This window comes from Schistocerca gregaria, chromosome 3, assembly GCF_023897955.1.
Source record: "Schistocerca gregaria isolate iqSchGreg1 chromosome 3, iqSchGreg1.2, whole genome shotgun sequence".
Taxonomy (NCBI): Eukaryota; Metazoa; Arthropoda; class Insecta; order Orthoptera; family Acrididae; genus Schistocerca; species Schistocerca gregaria.
This window is the reverse complement of record NC_064922.1, coordinates 774418553-774442342: the sequence shown is the minus strand read 5'-3', so window position 1 is coordinate 774442342 and position 23790 is coordinate 774418553. Positions and strand designations below refer to the sequence as shown.

Sequence of the window (23790 nt, the reverse complement as noted above, 5' to 3'; positions counted from 1 at the left end):
TTACATTAACCTGAGATCTTACAATGTTAATCACCTAGACAAACATATTCCCTAAATTTCATTACTCTACATCGATTATTGTTTTGTTTGCGACTTTTATGCGTAAATGCAGTAAGTGAAGTGACCCGACGGCAGAAAGTATGGAAAATAGTAAAACAATACATTTGCCTTAATTCAGATCAACATAAAGAAAAATGAACATACATATCGACGTACAGTGTAAATAACAGATAATTTTCGATGTGTTTAGCTTTCCATGTACAGCGTCCAGTGGGCGATGTGGTCGTTAGATACGGAGCCTATGTTAGGATTGTGAAGAGGAATGTCCCTAAGGACACCTGAATCTGATTGATCGGGAGGGAATTTGAACTGTCGTCCTCCCAGATGCGAATCCTGTATATAATACTCACGGCAGAGCCGCACTATGGATCGAATGGTAGACGCTAGTAGATTCATACTACGTGCAGTTCTTCAGAATCGAATGAACAACACGAACGAAATTTTATTCTTTGCTTTGTCTACGCGGCCGAGTACCCGCTCTTTCCTGCAGTCCTCTTCTACCCGCCGATTCCACACACGTATAGCTAACTTAGTAGATGCTATCCCGATTACCCTTCGTGTAACGAATCTGCACCTACCGAGCTTGGCGCACTACCGGTCTCTCCTATCACACGAAATACTGAAGGGAGTATCATCTCTGTATATAAAGGGCAATGTCCTGACTTGCTGACTGACTCATCATCGCCCAGCCCAAACCGCTAAGGACAGAAACTTGAAATTTGGAGAAGATATGGATCGTATAATGTAAGCGTCGTTTAAGAAGGGATTGTACAAAAAAAATGGCTCTAAGCACTCTGGGACTCAACTTAGAACTACTTAAACCTAACTAACCTAAGGACATCACACACACCCATGCCCGAGGCAGGATTCGAACCTGCGACCGTAGCAGTCGCACGGTTCCGGACTGCGCGCCTAGAACCGCGAGACCACCGCGGCCGGCGATTGTACAAAATTCAAGCCTTAAATAGAGGATGATTTTTTTTTTTCAAAAATCTGTATTAAGGCAATCTTGAAATTAAGAACTACTAAAATCAGTATATGGTTTCTCGGTCAGAAATAAAGAAATACGTATTCCAACAATTTTGGAAATTTAACCCTATGGGAGCGAAATAATGGGTGAAAGCTTCTTTCGAAAGTATTTCAGAATTAAAGAACTACTAAAGTTTTTTGAAAGCAACTTCTGTGAACATCGGTATTTACCAATAAAAAAATACGTGTTTCAGGTGAAATAGGGAGTAAAATGTTTGTGGTTCAAATGGCTCTGAGCACTATGTGACTCAACTGCTGTGGTTATTAGTTCCCTAGAACTTAAAACTACTTAAACCTAACTAACCTATGACATCACACACATCCATGTCCGAGGCAGGATTCGAACCTGCGACCGTAGCAGTCGCACGATTCCGGACTGCGCGCCTAGAACCGCGAGACCACCGCGGCCGGCTAAAATGTTTGTGAAAATATTTGACTGCGAAAGCATTTTTGAAGCTAAATCTTTCAACATTATTGTTTGGCTTCTCGGTTAAAGATGAGAAAACACGTGTGTCACTGTTTTTGGAAATTCATCCCCTAAGAGAATGAAATACGGTCAGACTTACCTACTGATTCATCATCGCCAAGCCCAAACTGCTAAGGATAGAAACTCGAAGTTAGTAGAGATTGTGGATCTTATACCGTAGGCAGAGTTTAAGAAGGGATTGTCCAAAATTCCACTCCCAAGAGAGTGAAATAGGCTTTTTGAAAGCATGTCACTATTAAGGGAATTTTGAACCTTTAACTACGAAAACTGGTGTTTCGTTTCTCACTCAGAAAATAAAAAGAAAAACTTGTTTCACCTTTTTTGGGAATTCAGCCACTAAGGGGGTAAAATAGTGAGTGAATGCTTTTTGTAAATAAATAGTTGCTAAAGAACTCCTAAAGGATTTTTAAGGCTACATTTATGACGACTAGTATTTGACTTGTCGGTCATAAATAAAAAAATTACACGTTTGTGTTTCTGGAAATTAAACTCCTAAGGGAGTGTAATAGGGGATGAAAATTTTTAAGAAACTATCGTTACATTAAAAAATTTAAAGCTAAACTTATGAAAATTTGTATTTCACTTTTCTGTTAGATATAATGAAGTATTTGTGAGGGGATTGAACTTGCTATGGAAATATCTCCAGAAGAACGCAAAAGCTATGATAAACAAAAACCTTAGACTCCAGATAACAGAATCGCTTTGTGGTCAGAAGTACATTCGGGGAAGACCACGCTTATACGGCCATAATCGACGTGAAAAGCTTGGAAGGTGTAGCAATTTGTGAACAACGTAAAAATTCGATTAAATGAAAAATAAAAGAACTCTGCTGTCCGTACAGTCTACGAGAGCGAAGCAGCGGGCGCCTAAGCTAGTCACTCTACAGTTTTAGTCACTTAATGCTTGTATCCTGTCCAGCACAATATCCCAGACTGAATTAACTCGTGAGGGTTTTCCCTGGTACAGTATGTAGTGTATTTTCTATGAGAAACTGAGTAAACTAGACATGTTGATCTTTCAGAATGTTCTGTAAGCGGAGTCCAGAAAAAAGAATAAATGTACTGAGAGGCGGAAGGCCTTGTAATGAGGTTTCCTCTTCAATGAAGAATTTTTTGAAATTTCAAATTCTTGACATCAGTCGACCATGTTGTTTGTCAGAACATTTTCGATCTCTGAAAAATAATTGGGTATTCACATTTTTATTGTAACTGTCAATATCATTGGAGCCAAATCAGTATCTCAGTAGGAGGAAGACAGAAGTCATTGACTACGTACTTTTCTGATGGTAAAGTCCTGGTATTCTTGTAGAACCTCTTAGGGTTTTGAGGAAACATTGGTAAACGTAAAGCTGGGTGACTAGACGGCGATTTGAGGCTCGTTCCTTCCGACCACGAATCCACTGCCATGACTAAATGTGAATTTCCGTCACTGCGAAAGAGAAATAACTTTTACCATTCTTTCACATACTCTTCAACTCAGAGTAGCTCTTGCAACCTACGCCCCGAATTAGTTGTCCCATATGTGGCAATCTTAGTCTTCCCCTACAGTTTTTACCTCCTATATCTCCCTTTATTAACCAGCAATGTCTTCAGACACAAACTGCCATTCTGTCCCTTCTTCTTGTCAGTGTTTCCCGTGAGTCCCCTGTCTTGCTGATTCTGCAGAGAACCTATCTATCCCTTCTCTTAACAGTCCACCTAATTTTCAACAACCCTGTAGAGCACCACATCTCAAACGCTTCGTTTCTCTTCTTGTCCGGTTACGCCGCAATCCATTATTCATTACCATGCAATGCCGTGCTGTAAAAGCACATTTTCAAAATTTTCCTAAAATGAAGACCAAACTTGCAGAGCTCACTTGGCCTGTCCTAATCTCCTTCTTATGTCCTCCTTGCTTCGTTCGACATGTGTTAATTTGCATCCTAAGCTACAGAATTCCTTAACTTAATCTATTTCGTGGTCCTCAGTTTTGCTATTAAACGTCATGCTATTCTTATTTCTGCTACTTATCATTACTTTTATCATTTTTCCGTTTGCTCTCAATCCACGTTCTGTGCTCATTAGACAGTTCCTACCATTCAACACGTTCTGTCACTGAGGATAGCAATTTATCAGCGAATCTTATTATAGATATCTTTTCACCTTCAATTTTAACCCTATTCTTCAATCTCTTATTTACGTTATCGCTTCATCGACGTATAGACTGAACAGTATAGAGGTGAAAGACTACATCTCTACCTTAAACACGTCAAACTGAAGTCTTGGCCTGCCATTCTTATTGTTTCCTCTTGGTTGTTCAATTATCCATCTCTTCCTGTAACTTACTCCAGCCTATCTCAGTCTTATTAATATATGCACCATTTTACATGGTCGACAAATCAAATTCTGTTAACTTGTTTTATTGTTTCTTAACTCTTTCTTCCGTTACCAACTGTAACATCTGAACTGCTTCTCTTCTTTTTCATTTTTCAGCAACCTGGATGCATGAACCGTTTAGCTAATTGTGCCATAGTTCTCGTACATACCTGCCTTTCTTATCTTCTTGCTCGTGTGGATGATATTTATCCGAATGTCCGATGGTATGTCTCCAGTTTCAAAGTTCTGCACACAAATACGAATCGACAATTGGCTGACACTGCACTCAATGATTTAGCAAATTACGAAGGCATATTACCTACCCCTTATGTCTTATGTGATCTAAAATCTTCTACAGCTCTATTTGACTTTGCCACCGGACCCCTATGCATTCCATATCGACTCGAATTTCTTCCTAAATCAGACGAGTTCTTCCCGTCGCAGAGACCTTCAGTTGGGTGAAAATATGGAAACAACAAAAACACATTACTTTACCTTGTATAATGCGCTGTTGGAAAATCAATGGCATTCAAAACAGTTTGAAATCGTTTCGGAAAGGATAAACATAGGTCCAGTATGGTTTTCAAGGGATCCTCATACCATCCTCATTGCAAAATATTGGTACGCATCCTTCTCTCAAAAGTAAAGTACCGCTGTTCACTAAGATTGAGACCTGGTAACTCTGGTGGCCATGGGATATGCGACAATTCATCCTTGTGGTGACAAAACCAGTTTTGGACGGTGTCAGCTGTGTGAACAGAGGCTCTGACGTCTTGGAGCACAGCATACCATTGGCAAACAGTCATTGTACTACGGGGTGCACGTGATCAGCCAAACTGATCGCATCATTATTGGCGGTAACACAACCTTGCAAAGTAGCTATGGGGCCTATGGAATACCTTCACAGGGCTGCTAAAATCATTACCGAAACACCGCCATTTTAAATTCTTTGTACGTAAACTCTGCGAGAAATTGAAATCTTTTTGAAACTAGACCTGTCCGACGAAATTACTGTCTTCTACTACTCCATAGTCCAAGTTTTATGACTTCGGCACCATGTTTTCCTGTCGCGAACATTTGCATCTCTTATGCGTCGTTTTGGAATTCCGTCTCGCCCTGTAATTCCCTGCTTATGGTGCTCCTTTTGTGTTGTTTTGGTGCCGTCAAGATTTAAGCGCGATATTCAGTTCTACAACGACTTTTTCCACTATCGTCCTCGTATTTTTTTGTCAGATGTCTCTTCAATAGCTGTTAGTCTAGATCACTCAATACAAACTTCCATTCGCTATCTTCGACACGGTCCGTCTCGAAACACCAAATGCATGGGCCCCCTTGGCTACGGAAGCACCCACCATACGAGAACCAACAATTTTCCCATGTTGCAATTAACGTAGCTCCGACGTAATTCACCCGCTACACAGAATACTATCCTGACCAAGATAGACACTTGAATAGGTGCCATTCGTGGTCAAATACAACAGCACAACCTGCAGGCTTGGCTGCCATCTGCATTTATGTTCAAGCATGCTCTTCTCGATGTGTTTACATATATATTTGTCCAACCCCCACATTTCCACCTATTGTCTCTCTCCTCTGCACTTCAGTGGCACACCCATTGCCCTCTTCGCGTTGACGTCCTTGCTTTTAATTTCACCGACGGCTATTTTGATGTTTCTGTCTGTAGAGGCATACCTGCGAAAGACCATATTAGATTATTTGTGCAACCATTTCACCTTGACTTCTCTGCATTTCCTATTTATTTTATTCCTAAACATTTTATATTTTTGTATTCCTGAATTTTTCTTAACATTTTTGTTCTTCCTTCTTTTGTCGATAAAATTAAGTATTTCCGTTACCTAAGATTTATTCGCAGTGATGTTCCTCGTACCAATGTTTATCTGTCTAAATTCTGTGATTGACCTTTTGATATGGCTGTTCCTCTATAGCTCAACTGCCAACTGCGATCATTATCACAGTAACTACAGTCTCAGAGAACTTCAAACGCATCTCATCACTCCTCAGTACAGCAGTATCCACTTTCTTTCCACACTGATGCATCCAGCTTAGTTTCTTAAACATGAACCAATTTTCATCACTATTGAGATGTAATACAAGTCTATATCAAATCTTGGGTACCCGTTAATATCGGTGTCTGATTTCAGAATCTTCATGTCATCAAGTTGTATCGACTGGAATCTCTCTGTAACTCCAGGGCTTTCCCACTTGTTTCTTGTCATTTTTGAACAGTGTTTTAGCTGTTACTAGCTAAAATGTATTGCAGAACTCAATTACTGTTTCTCATTCCTACCACAAAGCCCATATTCTCCTTTAACTCTTTCATCTATTACTTCTTCTACTACCGTGTTCCACTCTCTCCTTGATTATCACATTGTCTCCTTTGACATAGTGAATTACCAGTTCAGTATCCTCATACACCTTCTCTCTCTCTCTCTCTCTCTCTCTCTCTCTCTCTCTCTCTCTCTCTCTTCACCTTTTGCTGGTGATGTAACCATTTATAACTGAACTGTTGTCGTTGGCTTTGATTTTATTTTAATTCTGATGGAATTCTATGCCAATTATCATCATTTGCTAACATTTTTGGTGAGAGTTATAGGCCACAGATTATCAGCGTATCAGTTCACTCTTTTTTGTAATAATTACCTACAAAATTTGTCCAGATCGTATTGTGTTTATCATTCTTCGTGCGTTACGTCCAAAGCCATCACCAAGAAATATCGATAAAGGGACCGCACCAAATATTGAAGCAAGGCTTTGAATACGGCACTTCAGGGTAGGCACAAACTTTGACTGGTATAGGAGTTTCAAAAACTGAGGAACATCGACATCTACTAACATCCCAACAACAAAAGGTTCATGAAGTGAGGAATATGCGGCGCGGGATTAGCCGAGCGGTCTCAGGCGTTGTAGTCATGGACTGTGCGGCTGGTCAGGGTGGAGGTTCGAGTCCTCCCTCGGGCATGGGTGTGTGTGTTTGTCCTTAGGATAATTAGGTTACGTAGTGTGTAAGCTTAGGGACTGATGACCTCAGCAATTAAGTCCCTTAAGATTTCACACACATTTGAACAAGTGCGGAATATGATTCTCCTAACGGAGACAATCCAAGACCTCTATAGCCGCTGGGGGACAAGATGTGCTACACATGAAAGTACTCTGACAGAAAAATTGAATATATGACGAATTGGGATGAAGACGATACAACTTTCAGACATTATCAGTAAAGGGGACAGTGGTCTTCAAGCAACTTACTAACAATTAAAAAATAATTTTTACTGCTTGGGCCACAATTTACTTTGGACAATTAAAACGCGGTGACGAGTTTCAGTTTAGTATAACAACCATCTTCAGAGTTTGCAGATCGCAAATGCAAGTAAATATGCACTGATCAATATTGATAGTAAACATCGTGCAAAACATGCATTCATATTAAAAAGTGGAAGACTATGACAGTACTGATGTTAAAAGCATCATCAAGTTCGAATTACGTTGTAGCTCGTAGTCTTGCGTGATGTAGAAATATAAGGGGAGGAGGTGGGGGGGGGGGGGGGGGGCGAGCAACGGCACAAATAAAATTCGACTCGTCATCCATTACACTCATTTGTAACAGGTGTTACAGCGAGAAAGCTTTATGCAACGGCAGCAAGAATTAAAATATGTTCCCCTGGTTGAGTTTTCCATCGTAACATACAGAATTGCCATCGTTGTTGACAGAAATTATAGAATGTAACACTGGCTATTTTATATGTTAGATGGGCTTCTCTCTTGTAAACAAGGGCGTGGAACAGTTTTAAATTCTTGTTGTTGTTGCATAAAGTTTTTCACTGTATCACCCGTTATAAACGCATGTAATGATGACTAATGAACGCCATCCCCCCGCGTTTTCACAGTATCTCGGGATCTCGCAAGATCATAGCCTACGACCAGGTTCGCCCTTAATGATGCTTTTAACATACCTATTGTCTTGGTCTGACTGTTTCTTAAAGCGAATGCATGTTTTTGGATGATGTTCGCAAGTGGTACTGTTAAGTGCATATTCAACTGCATTTACGACTTGAACGATCTGAAGATGACATTTTTGGGAAACAGAGATCTTGTAAGATGTATAAAATCAGTAAAAACACTTATTATGACGCAACGGGTCATAGTAATAAAATAATCATCGCGATCTAGACTGTTTTTTCACTGAATTTATGCTCTGATGATGGTTGTTAGACACAACAGGAAATAATCGACATGTTTTAATTGTCTAATGTAGATTTCGGTGTAGTCAGTACAAGGTTTTCTGTATAATTTTGTTTTTTAACATTAATACGATACAAGCTTTCGTTGAGGTTTGCCACTGGTGAAGCAAGCTAGGTTTGTGGTTATGATCCTGAAATTAAACAGCACTCCTCGCAACGGAAGAGTGCTTCTCCAGGTCGACCTTCACGAGTGAAAGGTAACATTCAGCCTTAAATTTTCTCGTTTTTTTGTATTATGTCATGTTTATATGATGAAGTGTTCGTCTCTTCTGGTCAGAAGGGAAGTAAGGAATTCTTTTACGATGTACTGAAATTTTTGAGGGAGGAGATATGGAAGAAACAGAAAAAAAAGGAATTGATCATATGGAATTGTTGGCCGGGAGGCCCCATGCGGGGAAGTTCGGCCGCCATATTGCAAGTCCTTTTTAGTTGACGCCACTTCGGCGACTTGCGAGTCAATGATGATGAAGAAGACACAACACCCAGTCATCACGAGGTAGAGAAAATCCCTGACCCCGCCGGGAGTCAAACCCGGGACCCCGTGCGCAGAAAGCGAGAACGCTACCGCAAGACCACGAGCTGCGGACAAACAAAAATGACATATGATTGACTTGATGCTCCAGCATGACAATTCATGAGATCATATTGCCTACTTTAAGCAGGAGTTTTTCAGTAAAAACATGAAGATAGTTGCTCCTCTGTTCCCATACTTACCATTACCTTTGTGTGATTTCTTTCTCTTCACCAAGGACAGAAGTAAGTTGAAAGATGGGTATTTGATGAAATGGAGGAAATTTAAACGGAATCACAGAGGGTAATAAATCCCCTAGAAAAGACAAATTACCAGAATGCATTTCAAAGGGGCATAAACGTTGGTGACGGCATAGTCACTCCTAAGGTGACTATTTTGAATGTTCCGATGCTGAATAGCGTTTAGGTACCACGTAAAATTTTAATTAATACATTTCCAGAGTTTCTGGATCCCACTGACGGATAGGTTACGAAATACATTGTATCTGTCCTAACATTTATATTTTTTACCTGGTGATAGCTGTGGCAGGAATGCATCAGAAGAGGTAACAAACGCATTGGGGTCTTGAGAAAGTCTGTGTGTAGATGTTGGCTCTAATGGCCGATCTCTCTAATGATTTCCTATCCTGCGTCGTAATATGGGTTCTGTCCACTCTCTCGAGGTTTACATTTTCTTGTAAATGATTGATTGTTCTTCAAGGTCAGGAGTTCTCTTGGAACTGATGATACAGACGCGACATCGGAGCAGCTGGTCTGAGACCGGCAGAGGAGAGGGAAACTCACGTCTGCCACGGACAAACACTTGCTATGAGCGCAACGCTGGAGAGCACCTGTCTCACGGTAGCCGGTGGCCTTTCCCGGGGGTCTCGTTACACGTAATGCGCTGATGAGCACGGAAGTGAAAGCCACATTAGCTCGCGGGATGAGTCAGTTGCTCTTAAGAAAATCTCGCTCCGCTAACAACACTAACCAACACATTGCATCATGATGAAGCCGACCGCTATGGCCAAGCGGTTCTAGGTGCTTCAGCCCGGAATCGCCCTGCTGCTACGGTCACAGGTTCGAATCCTGCCTCGGGCATGGATGTGTGTGATACCCTTAGTTTAGTTAGGTTTAAGTAGTTCTAAGTCTAGGAGACTGATGACCTCAGATGTTAAGTCCCATAGTGCTTAGAGCCATTTTACCATTTGAACCATGATAACCAGCGAGGCGGCAGAGTTGTAAGGCATTTGGAGTCGCATTCTGGAGGATGACTGTTCAAATTTGTTTTTGGTCATCAAGATTCGTATGTTTCATGGTTTCCTTAAATCACATACGCTAATTCCGGGGTGATTCCACGTCGAAACCTTCTCAGTGATGACATCGTCGCCGATGTGGCTTTAAATCTTATTCTGGTTTCCTTCCGTACATTTGCCACCCGGCATGCATGATGTCACTTTATATCATTTCCTCCTAAACAGTAAATCGAGTTTCGAGTGCCCATCGGGAGTGAATGTGATTTAAATATGTTGTGATTGTGCATGTCCTTTTTAGCTGCAGAGAAGAAAAAGCACTGTTCAGGTAATGCGGGTGATTATCTATGTTCTTATCTTCAAGCAAATTTTGAAGGTGGTAAGGAGAAGGAATGTTACTCACAACTTCTTTATAATCCTGGTAGCAATCATAAGAATCGACGGAAATTAAAAGCAAGAATTAATGAAGAAGCTGGTGAGACAGGTTTGGAGTGTATTCCCTACTTTATTCAATATCTACAACGAGTAAGATGAAAAGGAAATCAAGAAGAAATCTGGAAAGGGAATTAAGATTCATGGAGAAGAAATAAAAACTTTGATGTTTGTTGATGACAATTTCGTCTGAAATGGCAAAGGTCTTGGAAGTTTAGTTGAAGAAGTTATCAATATGAACGGAAGTATAACAAGTGTAGTGGAATGTAGGTTAGGAAACGAGACTCTAAAAGCTGTAGATGCGCTTTGATATTTGGGTAGCAAAGTAGCTGATGATGGCCGAAATAAACAGGGTATAAACTGCAATCCGGCAATAGCGAGGAAGGCATTTTTAAAAAAAAGAGCATCTCGTTAACTTCGAATACAAGTTTAGTATTAGGAACACTTTTTCTGAACTTCTTTTTATTGAGTGTAACCTCTCACGAAAGTTAAACGTATAGGATAAACAGATGAGATAAATAGGGACTAGAAACTTTTGAAATGTGCGCTACAGAGGCATAATGAAAATGGGATTGGTAGATCAGATAACTAATGAAGTACTGAATCAGCTTGGGAGAAAAGAACCTTATAGCAGAAATTGACCAGAATAAGGGCGTTTATAGGATAAACTCCATGTTATCTACGAATAATTAATTTGGCCGTGGAGGGAAGTGTAGGGGTAAACAGAGTAGATAGATACCAAAGATTCAATGGAGTAAGCAGTTTCAAATGTATAGAGGTTGCACAAGATAGACTAATGGGGAGACACGTATCAAACCTCACAACATCCTCTCCGAAGAACAGTACTATGTTGGTAGGTTTTCCAATCAATTTCGAAACAGGTTCTTTCTCTGGACATTTATTATGTAGCATATCAATGTAATTACGAAGAGATAAGAAGATATAATATGTAGAGGAAGAAAATCATTTATGGACATTTATAAGTTAACCAGACATAACTCACTTTTTTGGGTTTGTTTAATCATACAGTTACTGATTTAGTTGTCTATTTTCAATTGTAAAGTATAGTTCTTGGTTGACAAAGCAATGTGTAATGCGTCTAATCCGGCCATAAGTTACGAATAATCTTATGTAAGGCCACCGTCCAGTTGAACGTAGTGAGTGTTCTTAAATCACAGTGCAAATCATCCCAGAAAATGTCTGAGCGGCAGTCGCAAAAGCTTCCAGATACCATCTTCAGTTTTTTTGAGGATGAGCAGCAGTGAAAATGTGGCACAGAACATGAAGTAACGTGACAGCAAAAAGTTAAATATGAGAAAGTCGATGAGGTAAGTAAGGGGGACACTGTTGCAGCGCTGTATACGGTGTAGAACTGTCACCAGGCTGTTACGTAGCCTCTCCACCTTTGATGAAAGCCATGACAAACAATGATGTGCTGCGTAGGTGCCAGTCAGCTAAATTGAACCAGCACAGTATGACAGATCACCGTGGGAAAGTGATACGAAGGCGTGATGAAAAGTAACACCTCGGAATTTCATTCTGTTCTCAATGTCGGTTGAGGTATTACATGCAATGCTTATTACTCGGTAGATTTCCTGTTTCACTAACACAAGTTACAACCCTCTCCGGTAGAGGGCTACGAACTCCAGCGTGAAACACGTAGGTGTGTAAAGTAATCATGTCAGTGTGGAGATCTACTAAAATATAGGCCGCGGCGCTTACATCACAGCATGTGACACTGCAGGTGTTAAAGAGTGCCAGCAGCCGTCTCCGGCAGGGAGCGACTAACTATTTCAGACTCGTTTAAATGCAATCAAACTCTCGACAGCACACGAAAAAGTTAACATCTTTGGTGGGTACATTTTCAACAACGTGTCGATTCCCCGTGGGCCGCGCACGGAACCGACAGTTCTGAAGTGTGGCGAAACGGCGACGAGTGTGACATCACAAGTTCGTTGCGGGGACCGTATTTCTCTTGAGCCCCTGTTGGTGCGAGACAAGCAGCTGGCTGTTGTCGAGTCTCTAGCAGCAGAACAGCTCCTCCACGCATGAACCATCTTGTCCTTCAGCTTGACAATGTCGCATCACACATGGGCGCTGCAGTATCTGTAACAATACGCTGCCTTGGGTTCACCGCCGTCGATCATCCTCCAGACAGTCACGAGTTCGACCCATCCGATGTTCATTTATTTCCAAAACTCAAAGAACATCTTAGAGGACTTCGCTTTGATAGTGATGAATTGGTGCAAGCAGAGGTGAGGTTGTGGCTTCGTCAACAATGTCAAAGTCTACAGTGTCAAAGTCTACAGTGTCAAAGTCTACAGTGTCAAAGTCTACAGTGTCGAAGTCTACAGTGTCGAAGTCTACAGTGTCGAAGTCTACAGTGTCGAAGTCTACAGTGTCGAAGTCTACAGTGTCGAAGTCTACAGTGTCGAAGTCTACAGTGTCGAAGTCTACAGTGTCGAAGTCTACAGTGCCGAAGTCTACAGTGCCAAAGTCTACAGTGCCAAAGTCTACAGTGCCAAAGTCTACAGTGCCAAAGTCTACAGTGCCAAAGTCTACAGTGCCAAAGTCTACAGTGCCAAAGTCTACAGTGCCAAAGTCTACAGTGCCAAAGTCTACAGTGCCGAAGTCTACAGTGCCGAAGTCTACAGTGCCGAAGTCTACAGTGCCAAAGTCTACAGTGTCAGTGTCAACAATCTGGTCTCTCGTTGGGAGAAATGTGTTCGTCACCTCGGTGACTACCTGACGGAAAAAATGTAGATATTGATAATAAAGATGTGGAATATTATATAATTGGTTTTATTTAAAAAGCATTCTGGGGTTTGCACGTAAAATATTCTGAGGTGTTACTTTTCATTGCGACTTCCTAGAATGGTGGCAAGGAGCTACCATGAACGGTCATGTCTAAGAACATAAAGTAAATTTATTTGCCCGATTTGTTAGCGTATCAGGCAATAGTGTACCATTCGCACCTACGTAACACGACTTAAGAACGATGTTCGTATGAAGATTCTAGCTGCTAGCGACTGAAGACGGGTGTCACGCCTCGACAACAGCAGTCGGTTCGAAATCCGTCTGGAATTGTTACTGTCAGTGAATGCAGGTGCATCTTAGTTTCCGACCCAATATTGCGAAGGGCTCTGCTTGCATTGGTTTACTGGAATCCCCGGTAACGACCATTGGTCATAGTCGCTAATCAATTTGCACATCTAACGAACACCGGAACCGGCTAGTAGTACTGTGATCCGACGAATAGTGATTTTCTCTCTTTTCGAATTATGAAAGGCGTCGATTGCAGCGATAGTCCAACGAAGCACTTGACCGCGATGAGTGGAGAGTGTAGTTCCAGTCGGAAGTGTTTATGTGTGGCTGATGTTTATCTTACCGCGAGTTGGTTCCAGTCACTGAGGTTATCATTAACACGAATCAGAAGGTTTATTTCAACAATCTCTGTGGAGTAGTGCTCACATTTCTTCTACAGCTTTACAGCCATTATTAAGTGGACACTCTTGTCTTCAAAAATGACAACAGGTGTGTTCAGAGAGCTGCACGCATACTACGCTAGCAGTATCGTACACTACCGACAGCATGCCAGGCAGTCAACGTCGCGAGGTTGGCAGCAATTCATGTCACAGCCCTGCCAAACTTGTGTCCAGATTATGTATTGATCTTGTGTCTCCTCCAGCTGAATAGATTTTCGTCTGGTGTGCTGATACGAATGATAGCTCTCCTTTGTGCGAGCCAGTAAACATTACTGAGTTAGTTGTCTATTGCCAAGTAACTTATCGCATATACAACGAAATGTAATGCAACAATACTAGACATACAAGTTACCGGATCATTATGTCAGAAACACATAACAGAGTACAGGCCATTTAACTGCATTAAACAGTTTAGACAAGAAGGGAATGAGGGCTTTGGAAATGTGGTGCTGCAGTAGATTGCTGGATATTATATGGGTACATCACGTAACTAATGACGAGGTACTGAATAGAATTTGGGAGACAATAAATTTGTGGCGCAACTTGACTAAAAGAGGTGATAGGTGATAGGACACATTCTGACACATCAAAGGATCACCAATTTAGTATTGGAGGGGAGAGTGGTGGGGAAGGGTAAAAATCGTAAAGGCAGACCAAGAGATGAATACAGCATGCATATCCAGAAGGACGTAGGTTTCAGTAGTTATTTGGAAATGAAGAGCCTTGGATAAGATAGCGTAGCAAGGACAGCTGCATCAAACAAGTCTTTGGACTGAAGACCGTAACAACTACAACAACAACGTCAGATTCCCTTTCATTGTACTTCTATTTTAGAATGACACGAGAGAATGCTAAAAGTAATGACCATAATTTTTTTCATGAGAAGACTCTTAGAGCTTTGAAAATAAAACAAACGCTACTAACAATCTACATCTTTATTCTTCATGTTTCAAAATAGTCGCCTTGACGATGGACATATTTCCCCAAACAAGAGGCTGGTTCATTGATTTTTGACTTTGTTGACGGAGCCAAAACCTCACCTCTGCTTGCAACGCTTCATCACTATCAAAGTGAAGTAGGAGAAGGTATTTTTTTAGTTTTCGACGCGAATGAAAATCGAATGCTGCCAAGTCGGAACTGTATGAAGGATGATCTGTTACAGTGTCGTATTGTTCAGGATGTCACATGGCTCGTGTGGGTTCTATCATTGTCACACTGAAGGAGAGGGTGCTTCATGTGTGGTTGAACTCTTAGAAACTCGATTACAGCACGCTGTTTGTTAGGCACCGACACAGTTACGTTAAGCACCGCCCTCTTACATGCTACAATTCGGAGCCATCTGGCGGCAGAGGTCTGCAAAAAATGGCTCTAAGTACTATGGAACTTAACATCTGAGGTCGTTAGTGCCCTATACTTAGAACTACTTAAACCTAACTAAACTAAGGACATCACGCACATCCATGCCCAAGGCAGGATTCGAACCTGCAACCGTAGCAGCAGCGCGGTTCCGGACTGAAGCGCCTAGAACAGTTTGGCCACAGCAGCCGGCCAGAGGTCTGCAGATATGCTCAATAAAGAATAAAGATGTCGAATGTTAATATCGTCTGTTTTATTTAAAGATCTTTCCGAATTTTCACATAAAAAAATCGGGGACAGTACCTCTTAGCGTGCTCTCGTATACCATCGCTCCTGGAAATTATCATAAAACACAGTTTATTGACAGAGAAACATAGCGCTTTTAATTAGTATATATGTACAATCAATTCAAAATTGTAATAATATTTGCATCATGGCACAGTAGTTAGGTAAGAGGTCAAATGTCAAGAACAGGAAGTAAATGTACAGGGTGGTCATAAACAGTCTGAAAACCTTGTAAGGGGTGCTGCGGGGTGAGCTGTGCAGAGAAATAATTGTTAAGAAAAATGATCGATATTTCACGCCGTTTCCGAGATGATTATCATTGAAGTTAGCCAATCAGGCCGTTGCTAGCAAATTCAAGCGTAGACGACAGCGCAAAAGACTGATTCGCCTTTGACTCGATTTCGATCCTTAGGATCGCCTCAAATCTAATTCTTGTAATACCCTCTTGTTCGGTGTTAGGAAACCAAATGAAGATCGTCTGAAGACACTGTCTCTGGCGGGACCCTTGAATGAGACAAACTGTACCATGAAGAGGATCCTTGGGTGTCATAGTGCACGCATAATTCCTGGAAAGATATGTAACGATTTGCACACGTTCTATCCTTGTAGTGTATTTTCATGATGAAGTTTTGAAGGTAGCGGAAACTTACAGTATGATCCATTCGACGACTAACGAAGTGAATGAAACAACACCTTATTTTTACCGCATATCTGCAACCGCTTTAAGAAAGAATGCCACGACTTCAAGCATAACTTGAGCTCTTCTGTCTTACAGAGCTTGCTTTTATTGCTGTTCAATAAACTCTTTTCTTATTGCTTTTATGTACTTACGCTTAGTATTCTTACCAATGAAAATATTTCTACAGTACATTGTGGTTGTTGTTGTTGTTGTTGTTGTCTTCAGTCCTGAGACTGGTTTGATGCAGCTCTCCATGCTACTCTATCCTGTGCAAGCTTCTTCATCTCCCAGTACCTACTGCAACCTACAACATTCTAAATCTGCTTAGTGTATTCATCTCTTGGTCTCCCTCTACGATTTTTAACCTCCACGCTGCCCTCCAATGCTAAATTTGTGATCCCTTGATGCCTCAAAACATGTCCTACCAACCGATCCCTTCTTCTAGTCAGGTTGTGCCACAAACTTCTCTTCTCCCCAATCCTATTCAATACCTCCTCATTAGTTACGTGATCTATTCACCTTATCTTCAGCATTCTTCTGTAGCACCACATTTCGAAAGCTTCTATTCTCTTCTTGTCCAAACTAGTAATTGTCCATGTTTCACTTCCATACATGGCTACACTCAATACAAATACTTTTAGAAACGACTTCCTGATACATAAATCTATATTCGATGTTAACAAATTTCTCTTCTACAGAAACGCTTTCCTTGCCATTGCCAGTCTACATTTTATATCCTCTCTACTTCAACCATCATCAGTTATTTTACTTCCTAAATAGCAAAACTCCTTTACTACTTTAAGTGTCTCATTTCCTAATCTAATTCCATCAGCATCGCCCGATTTAATTTGACTACGTTCCATTATCCTCATTTTGCTTTTGTTGATGTTCATCTTATATCCTCCTTTCAAGACACTGTCCATTCCGTTCAACTGCTCTTCCAAGTCCTTTGCCGTCTCTGACAGAATTACAATGTCATCGGCGAACCTCAAGGTTTTTACTTCTTCTCCATGAATTTTAATACCTACTCCAAATTTTCTTTTGTTTCCTTTACTGCTTGCTCGATATACAAATTGAATAACATCGGGGAGAGGCTACAACCCTGTCTTACTCCTTTCCCAACCACTGCTTCCCTTTCATGCCCCTGGACTCTTATGACTGCCATTTGGTTTCTGTACAAATTGTAAATAGCGTTTCCCTCCCTGTATTTTACCCCTGCCACCTGCAGAATTTGAAAGAGAGTATTCCAGTCAACATTGTCAAAAGCTTTCTCTAAGTCTACAAATGCTAGAAACGTAGGTTTGCCTTTTCTTCACCTTTCTTCTAAGATAAGTCGTAAGGTTAGTATTGCCTCACGTGTTCCAACATTTCTACTGAATCCAAAGTGATCCTCCCCGAGGTCCGCAACTACCAGTTTTTCCATTCGTCTGTAAAGAATTCGCGTTAGTATTTTGCAGCTGTGACTTATTAAACTGATAGTTCGGTAATTTTCACATCTGTCAGCACCTGCTTTTTTTTGGGATTGGAATTATTGCATTCTTCTTGAAGTCTGAGGGTATTTCGCCTGTCTCATACATCTTGCTCACCAGCTGGTAGAGTTTTGTCATGACTGGCTCTCCCAAGGCCGTCAGTAGTTCTAATGGAATGTTGTCTATTCCGGGGGCCTCGATTTGATTCAGGTCTTTCAGTGCTCTGTCAAACTCTTCACGCAGTATCTTATCTCCCATTTCGTCTTCATCTACATCCTCTTCCATTACCATAATATTGTCCTCAAGTACATCGCCCTTGTATAAACCTTCTATATACTCCTTCCAAATTTCTGCCTTCCCTTCTTTGCTTAGAACTGGGTTGCCGTCTGAGCTCTTGATATTCATACACGTGGTTCTCTTCTCTCCAAAGGTCTCTTTAATTTTCCTGTAGGCAGTATCTATCTTACCCCTAGTGAGATAAGCTCCTACATCCTTACATTTGTCCTCTAGCCATCCATGCTTAGCAATTTTGCACTTCCTGTCGATCTCATTTTTGAGACGTTTGTGTTCCTTTTTGCCTGCTTCATTTACTGCATTTTTATATTTTCTCCTTTCATCAATTAAATTCAATATTTCTTCTGTTACCCAAGGATTTCTAATAGCCCTCGTCTTTCTACCTACTTTATCCTCTGCTGCCTTCACTACTTCATCCTTCAGAGCTACCCATTCTTCTTCTACTGTGTTTCTTTCCCCCATTGCTGTCAATTGTTCCCTTATGCTCTCCTTGAAACTCTGTACAACCTCTGGTTCTTTCAGTTTATCCAGATCCCATGTCCTTAAATTCCCACCTTTTTGCAGTTTCTTCAGTTTTAATCTACAGGTCATAACCAATAGATTGTGGTCAGAGTCCACATCTGCCCCTGGAAATGTCCTACAATTTAAAACCTGATTCCTAAATCTCTGCCTTACCATTATATAATCTATCTGATACCTTTTAGTATTTCCAGGATTCTTCCATGTATACAACCTTCTTTTATGATTCTTGAACCAAGTGTTAGCTATGATTAAGTTATGCTCTGTGCAAAATTCTACCAGACGGCTTCCTCTTTCATTTCTTAGCCCCAATCCATAATCACCTACTATGTTTCCTTCTCTCCCTTTTCCTACTGACGAATTCCAGTCACCCATGACTATTAAATTTTCGTCTCCCTTCACTACCGGAATAATTTCTTTTATCTCATCATACATTTCATCAATTTCTTCATCATCTGCAGAGCTAGTTGGCCTATAAACTTGTACTACTGTAGTAGGCATGGGCTTTGTGTCTATCTTGGCCACAATAATGCGTTCACTATGCTGTTTGTTGTAGCTTACCCGCACTCCTATTTTTTTATTCATTATTAAACCTACTCCTGCATCACCCCTATTTGACTTTGTATTTATAGCCCTGTATTCACTTGACCAAAAGTCTTGTTCCTCCTGCCATCGAACTTCACTAATTCCCACTATATCTAACTTTAACCTATCCGTTTCCCTTTTTAAATTTTCTAACCTACCTGCCCGATTAAGGGATCTGACATTCCACCCTCCGATCCGTAGAGCGCCAGTTTTCTTTCTCCTGATAACGACGTCCTCCTGAGTAGTCCCCGGCCGGAGATCTGAATGGGGGACTATTTTACATCCGGAATATTTTACCCAAGAGGACGCCATCATCATTTAATCATACAGTAAAGCTGCATGTCCTCGGAAAAAATTACGGCTGTAGTTTCCCCTTGCTTTCAGCCGTTCGCAGTACCAGCACAACAAGGCCGTTTTGGTTAATGTTGCAAGGCCAGATCAGTCAATCATCCAGACTGTTGCCCCTGCAATTACTGAAAAGGCTGCTGCCCCTCTTCAGGAACCACATGTTTGTTTGGCCTCTCAACACATACCCCTCTGTTGTGGTTACACCTACGGTACGGCCATCTGTATCGCTGAGGCACGCAAGCCTCCCCACCAACGGCAAGGTCCATGGTTCATGGGGAGTACAGTACATTAGGGCGCTCATATTAAAATGAGACGCTAAATATCATGGCAAGATTTTTTTGATATTCTACTCGACGCAGCCGTGAGAGTGAATTACGTCAAAGATCATACCAACTGCTCAGCTATCACGTAACGAAGGGAATCGCATAAGATCAGAAAACAGGTTATGAGTGAGTTGGAGCTACAAGTGCAGCAGTTAGACTAATACAAGTGTGAGTTACAGTGGTGAAGAGCGGAAATGTAGGTACTCACCCCTGGTATGCCAATAACAGCATCTTTGGCGGCTGCTGCCGTCACTAAAAGCAGCACTGTCGCGATTCTCGCCATGTCGGCTACTCGGTCAGTCTCTGGAACAAAACGCGAGCTTGGAGTCAAATATCTTGGTACTGTCAAACTCAGAGCAATATTTCAGTAACACACGGAACAGCTGGGTGAGATAAGTACCTGCTTGGCCTAAACATATGTTCGTTTGTCTGAAGTGAAAAAAGTAAATAAACAGAAATTACGCCTTCACGAGAATTGAGCGCAAGTGACATTTTTCTGGGAACCTCATCGTGTGGGAGTCTCCGGAATGATGGAACTGTTGAGGTGGTGAATTCTTCTTCACTTTCATTGAGGAGAGCAATGCCATCAGCGAATCTTATCATTGATAACCTTTCACCGTGAATTTCCATACAACTCTTGAACCTTTCGTTTTCGCCCTTTTCTGTCCGAGCGCTTTGTTCTTGTTCCTCCTAGTTCTTGTACATGTTGTGTATATCACCCGTCTTTCCTTATAGATTTTATCCATTTTTGTCATAATTTGTAACATCTTGCTTTTATTCGTATAACGATTTTTCTTCAGCCTTGCTTCCATTGTCAGTCGAACGTCAGAGCTTTTTTGTGCCTTTACTTTTCCGAAAGCCAAATTAATAGTCCTGTAACAGATCCTCAGTTTCTTTCCATTCTTCTGTATATTTTACTTTCAGCAATTTGGATGCATGAGCTATTAAGCTGTTTGTGCGATTTGTACTTACTATATTCAGCAATGGGTGGATGGTATGTCTCCAGACTCATAGTTCCGACTCGCCAGCTTGAATACTCGCAGGATTGCCGCTTATGTCAAGGATTTATGAAATTTAGAAGAAATATTATCTATCCCTTATGCCTTATTTGATTCTAGTAACTCACTTTCTATTATGACTTCCTCTTCATGACGAATCATACTCCGGTTATACCACTTCCTGCTGCTGATGATATTTCCCTACACTCGTCTGACCAGAAATCCTTGTTTTCATTCCATTTCACTTCACTGCCTTTCACTATGTCTCGACTGACCCTATGCATTTCTCTTTCAGGTTTCCTAGCATCCCTAAAAATTCAAACTTCTGACATTCCACGCTCCAATTCATGGAACATCCTTCCGTTGGTTTTCCAGCCATTTTCTCATGGTCACCTACCCCCTTGGCAGCTCTCTCCTGGAATTCGTGTAGAATAGACATTATGTGTCTTTAATGCAATGGTTTCAATTGTCTTCAGCAGCCTCAGGCCATTGATCATTGCTGATCCTTCTGCCTTTAGGGACAGTTTCCCATCCCAAGGGCGAGAGACTGCTCTGAACCTCTTCCGCTCCTACGCCCTCTTTGACAAGGCCGTTGGCAAAACGGGGGAGACAAGCGCACGTCATCGAAAGCTACTGCTGATGATCTTCATTCATAATTTATGTTGTTGCTGGCTTCGTACCCTGAACCGATGACGTTTTGATTACTTGTCAAAGACGCTAGCGTTTTTTTTGTTTTTAATGCTGGTTGCTCAGTTGAGTTACAGAAATAAATGTTTCTTATCTCCATGCTTATAACTATAGAAAAGTTTTATTTCTTATTGTACAGCAGTAAACAGTTGCTTGATATGTACGAAGCTCTAACGAAAGTGAGAAAGTCAAGGGACACCTTTCCTCTTCTTGATGTTCTTACATATTTCCTCCCTTTTTGTCTTTCTTTTAAGTATCTTTTCTTTCTTTTCTCTTCTTCGTCGTCTGTATCTTTCCCCTTGACGATCAATTTCTTTCTTTTGTCAACAATTTTTCTGTCATATATGCCTGTGTCATCAAGCTTGACCTCTGTTCCTCTCTTAGTAACAGACACCTATGTGAATAGCAATCGCCGGCCCCGGTGGTCTCGCGGTTCTAGGCGCTCAGTCCGGAGCCGCGTGACAGCTACGGTCGCAGGTTCGAATCCTGCCTTGGGCATGGATGTGTGTGATGTTCTTAGGTTTGTTAGGTTTAAGTAGTTCTAAGTTCTAGGGGACTGATGACCACAGATGTTAAGTCCCATAGTGCTCAGAGCCATTTGAACCATTTTTTTGAATAGCAATCCCTTTAACATCTAGGTGATGCTGTTTCCGTTTTGAGTTCATGACAGATTCACCCAGGTACCTGATTTGTTGAACCTTTGTGGTGTTATCATATCTTGACGTGAGGCAACACATGTCTGCGTGTTTGGAGCCCATGTACTGTTTTTCCTCGTAAGAGGAGAACAGATAGCACGAAAGGACGAATTACGATTATCAAAGACAATCTTCGCCGTCATAAACGGGCCCCAAAAAACCTTGATACGATGGCCAGCCGACACTCAAGAGGATCTTAGTGTCTGATGACACACTCCGAAATGCATTGGAGATCGACTCTTACATGCTCACCTCAAAATATCTAAAATAAAGAATTGAGGAACTCAAAAGTGCGCAGGCACTACAACAGACCCATATTGACACGAAAAAGATTAAGAGGAAAACAAGAAAATTAAAGGCAATTACTACTTCTTCTTGCTCCAAAGCGCGGTATCAAATAACAATAAATTAACTTTACACGAACTGGTAATTATAAATAACTCAGCTTTAACGACATGTGATTTATGGGAACAGTGTGGTGGACAGCAGTATGAACTTTATACTTATCGAATCAGAGTCCAGTGCGTTAGCCACTGCACTTGGTCTTTCGGTGTACGTGAAATAATTACGTATTTTGATGTAGGAGATGGTGGTTATTGTTAGGGAAGGTGATATATTTAACGTGTAGAACTGATTTTTCCGTATATAGGTAGTGCCGGATTAAGCTATCACCACACTGTGGTGATCAGTCGAGGTCCACGCAGCATCACCACACAAATCCGATGCTCAGAAAAGCAGCCGAGAAAACCTCAGCATGGCGTTTCGCCGGTCGTTGGGCGTAGTGACGACAGTGTAGGAAGTGGCGAGTGGCCGTCTTGAAACTGTACGAGGAAGAACGCCAGGGTGTTTTGCGTGTGGGGGGGGAGGGGGGGCGGGGGCGGGGGGGGGGGGGAGGTGAAGGGGTAAAGGGACGGGGGATCCGGGGATGTCGGGTTACGCCAGAGCCGAGCGGATGCGTGCTCACGCATGCGCGGTCACACGCAACTGTGAGTGTCTTGCAGCTGCAATTAACAACCGCAATGGCAACGTGTTGCGAATGAGACTCCAGCCATTCTTTTGTCTTCTTTATATGACAGCGGCTGATCTCATCACAACCACAACTCGCTGTGCTTCTGGTGACATCTTGATGGAGGCCAAATGAGGCAAAGAAAGCTTATAATCTGGTTGAACGTTTATTTATGGCAGTTCCATATTTCATTTTCGCCTTCCCCGTTCGTGATTAACTGCTGTTTGTCCCATATATGTGACGACTTTAATTGTCTGTAATTTGTCTTGCACTGTATTTTGATTCAACAGTGAACGAGTCTCATGCCTGAGGCATCAGTTGACACCAACACGCATTGGTGCCACATGATGCACTTCCACATTCCAGGAATGTGCACAAATTCCGTACACATTTGCAGGAGCGCGTCGCATGTAAGAACGTGAGCGTTCCTCTTCACTCTTTCGCTATATCATGGCGGAAATATGATTGTTTACCTTCTGCTCTATTTTGCTCTCTGTGTTTGCTGTACTTTTCCTTCTGTATAAACCAGGGATACAGGAGATTTAGTGACGTATATTGCGTATTTCTACTGGGAGTGATTGGATAGGTCGCTGAATGAGTAAGTGTCGGACTGTAAGGCGAAAAGTTCAGTATTTGTTATAATGCTATTTTGTGCCATGTATCGCTTCTTTCACTTG

At 41.5% G+C, this 23790-nt stretch overlaps 1 protein-coding gene across 1 annotated transcript in view; it reads right to left on the bottom strand.

The window, feature by feature from the left end:
* Positions 1-23790, bottom strand: part of LOC126354147 (uncharacterized) — a 102280-nt gene that overhangs the window by 65419 nt on the left and 13071 nt on the right. Inside the window, exon 2 of the mRNA XM_050003557.1 lies at positions 19936-20030. Coding sequence (XP_049859514.1) covers positions 19936-20010 — 75 coding nt within the window. The 5' untranslated portion in view covers positions 20011-20030. The remainder of the gene's footprint in view (positions 1-19935; positions 20031-23790) is intronic.